Genomic DNA, 3,000 nt, shown 5'->3' on the forward strand with positions numbered 1-3,000 from the left:
TTGCAAAAACATTCAATAACAATTCTCACCGCCCACAAATAAGAAGTATAAAACAATCACCAAAATTTATAAAGACAACAATCCTCAAATATCTCAGTAATGAAGCCAAAAAGAAAGCTACTGCACCTAAGCTGTTCCAACCTCAACATTAAATTCACTACCAATAGACAGCTACTGGCATGCCGTCACCAGCTTAATAGAAGAAGCCCAGTACTTTACCTCCAACATTTTTCCTCCGAGCTTCTTCATGATCCATGATACCAGCAGATGTAGTCAACACAATGTAACCAAACTGCAAACAAAGTAATTAACATTGTTAATACACAATCATTCCTACTCACAAAATATCACAACTTTCATCAGATACAATACAACCCAGCTACTTTCACTTGATATCAACTTTCACTTGATATCACAACAATAGATCTAATCTTACTCTTCATATTTAATGTACTCCTGATTTTAATACCCCACAACTATAATAAATAAAGATCTGAGTCAACACTTTTAGACAAATAAAATGAATTTGACTTGCAACCAATTTTCTACCTGTCTTGAAGGAAGGAGTCTAGCAGTCCAAGGCTCAATTTCCTTCACGCCAACATCAAACCGAGGGCTAATAACACCACACTTGTTTAGCCTTCCGTTCAATTCAACCACGATCTTTCCAGATCTGTGGTCATCAACAAACTCAAACTCTCCTATGTATCCTGAAATTGCCATACACAGAAGGTTCAGTCTTATGCAAATAGGAACTAATTCAAAATTAAGACTCATGCTACAAAAAATTGTTATACCATGCTTCTGCATGACCAAAAGAAACTTGACGATGACCTTTGATGAAGGCCTAATCATGACCTGACGTTTCCCCCTTTTTTCGGCATTGTACATGCTCTTCAGAGCGTCATTCAGAACACTTACCCTCACCATCTTGTGAAACTGCCTTACCTGATTGGAGATGATAGTAAAAATAAGTAGGAATACAAATAAGACTATGATTGCCAAATATAATAAGTAAAAGATGCTTAAGATGACTACGCATCATTCCCTAGCTATGAGTTGAACCCATCATGCATGAAATCCTGTCTCCCCAACATATCATACTTTATAAGGTGCTTAAGAAGACTTCAGATACTGCATTGTTCCACCATGAAGTTGCATTCAGCAAAACGCAACAAATCCATAGTATGCCATATTATAGAGAGTACACATCCATAAAGAATTTAAATGACATATTTTTGATGAATTGTGTACTCCCAGAATCATATCAAAAAAATGCACAATTCAAATCTCACAGAAAAAACATCCATGTCTAGAGAGAAGATGCAACATCTTCTATACGAGAGAAGATGCAAAACCATGTCCCCTATCAAAAAGGCAAAATGCCATATAGCATAAAAATCAAGCATATGACAAAACCTGACCAATATTGATATTTCAAACAACTACAGCTGACTACGGATTCGGCTCCTCAACAGCGAATAGGTGAAACTTACGAAGTCACATATCAGTGTATGCATCTCTAAATAGTAAAACATGTAATCATTGACTTTAGGCGAATACGGTCAAGTATTACAAACTATCATGTTAAAGAAAAGATACATAGTAACCCCCATTCTTTTTAAATTGTAGATTTAACACATGATAATCGGAAGTAAAAACAAATACGAGTTAAACCTATGGCAAAACATCAAGAAGTAATTTAAAAAAAAAAAACAATAGTATTTATTTCGCACTCGAGTCCAAATCTCTCTCCAAATAGCGCGCAATTACACAATAACAATGACAAGCAGTTCATCCAATTACCCCCAACAAAAAATATACATCATTGGAAACAAAAGATCGAACATCTAACAAAGTACGATTCAATATACCAACACATATAAGTTGGAGTGTGATAGAATTTAACGATGTAGATGAAGAAAGAGAACCTGGAGGAGAAAGAGGAGGATGGCGGCGCCGCTGAACCGGACAAGTTTCTTTTCTTCTGTTGGGAGAGCAGTAGAGAAATTTATGGATTAGGGTTTGGGTTTTAAATGGTTTTCGGTGTTTGTTTTTAATTTTGGGCTCTTTTATTAAAATGCATTAGGCCCAAATTATTCATCAAATTCAGCGGAAATGTTACTCGAGATTTTTGTATTGACCTTATTAATTGAAGGGTAATTTTAAACACAGCCCCCAATTTTTTCACTATAACCTCTTATTTAAAAAAATAATAAAAAAATTATAATTGTATTATTTTACCCATATAGCTCTATTTTAAATTTGTAATAAATTATAAATTAAAAAAAATTAATTTAAAAGTACATTATGTATAATTTTTTCAGAGATAAAGCATATTTGTAAAACATTTCCGTTGAATTTGATGGATAAATTGCAAAATGACGAAACGAAACGAATAACGGATGTACAGCGACGTCATTTTAACTATGTGTAATTTTGATTTGTTTTGTATTTTTACATACTTGTCAGATTTCATGTCCCGTGAAAATTGTCTAGAGTTTAGATAGTTTGGGCACGTTGATGCCTGGATTCCGGGGTTTGGAGATGGTGTGGCAGCGGGCAAAGGCATCATTGATTCTACTGTGTGTGTTAATGAGTTTACTTCCTCTTCCAGCTCTTGGGACGAACAAAAGCTTGATTCTTTGTGATGCCCCGCTCTTTTAAATACATATTAGATTAAATATGTGCATTAGTTATAAAATTCTTTTAATTATTTATGGTGATTATTTTGTTCAGATAATATTATTTCAGCAAAAGTCTGTATAAGAGATACAGAGCTGCGATTTAATATTCAGTCATGAATGAAACCAATAATTAAATTTATTGGTTTAACTATACGTTTGAGACTTTGTTTTACCAGTTTATTGATTTAATCAATATTATTAGAAAATTTAGATTTATAACCGATTTTATAAATCGTGTTATTTAAATCAAATTGCTAGAATTATAACTTGAGATCATATGCATAATAATTTTATTATTTCGCATTATATGAGT

General features: G+C 33.3%; 1 protein-coding gene across 3 annotated transcripts; it reads right to left on the reverse strand.

The window, feature by feature from the left end:
* Window positions 1–2,105, reverse strand: LOC131000741 (40S ribosomal protein S15a). 3 transcript variants are annotated; one of them, XM_057926794.1, is made up of 4 exons: window positions 1,932–2,105; window positions 798–948; window positions 550–710; window positions 1–292 (listed from the first exon to the last, which is right to left on the reverse strand). In XM_057926794.1, the coding sequence occupies exons 2-4, from the start codon at window positions 928–930 to the stop codon at window positions 194–196; spliced, it is 393 nt and encodes a 130-aa protein (XP_057782777.1). In that variant the 5' UTR covers window positions 931–948; window positions 1,932–2,105; the 3' UTR covers window positions 1–193. The 3 variants fall into 3 exon arrangements, with proteins under 3 accessions (XP_057782777.1, XP_057782775.1, XP_057782776.1); XM_057926792.1 differs by lacking the exon at window positions 1,932–2,105 and adding an exon at window positions 1,737–1,909; XM_057926793.1 differs by lacking the exon at window positions 1,932–2,105 and adding an exon at window positions 1,807–1,907.
* Window positions 2,106–3,000: the final 895 nt, after the last annotated feature.

This window comes from Salvia miltiorrhiza, chromosome 8, assembly GCF_028751815.1.
Source record: "Salvia miltiorrhiza cultivar Shanhuang (shh) chromosome 8, IMPLAD_Smil_shh, whole genome shotgun sequence".
Taxonomy (NCBI): Eukaryota; Viridiplantae; Streptophyta; class Magnoliopsida; order Lamiales; family Lamiaceae; genus Salvia; species Salvia miltiorrhiza.

What these genes read in the sequence shown, in the direction of transcription:
- LOC131000741 (XM_057926794.1), bottom strand. Translation starts at nt 930, where the DNA reads ATGGTGAGGGTAAGTGTTCTGAATGACGCTCTGAAGAGCATGTACAAT. An exon ending in TTTGGTCATGCAGAAGCATG is followed by an intron (nt 711 to 797) that starts GTATAACAATTT and finishes TGGCAATTTCAG; the next exon opens with GATACATAGGAGAGTTTGAG. An exon ending in GACTCCTTCCTTCAAGACAG is followed by an intron (nt 293 to 549) that starts GTAGAAAATTGG and finishes CTTTGTTTGCAG; the next exon opens with TTTGGTTACATTGTGTTGAC.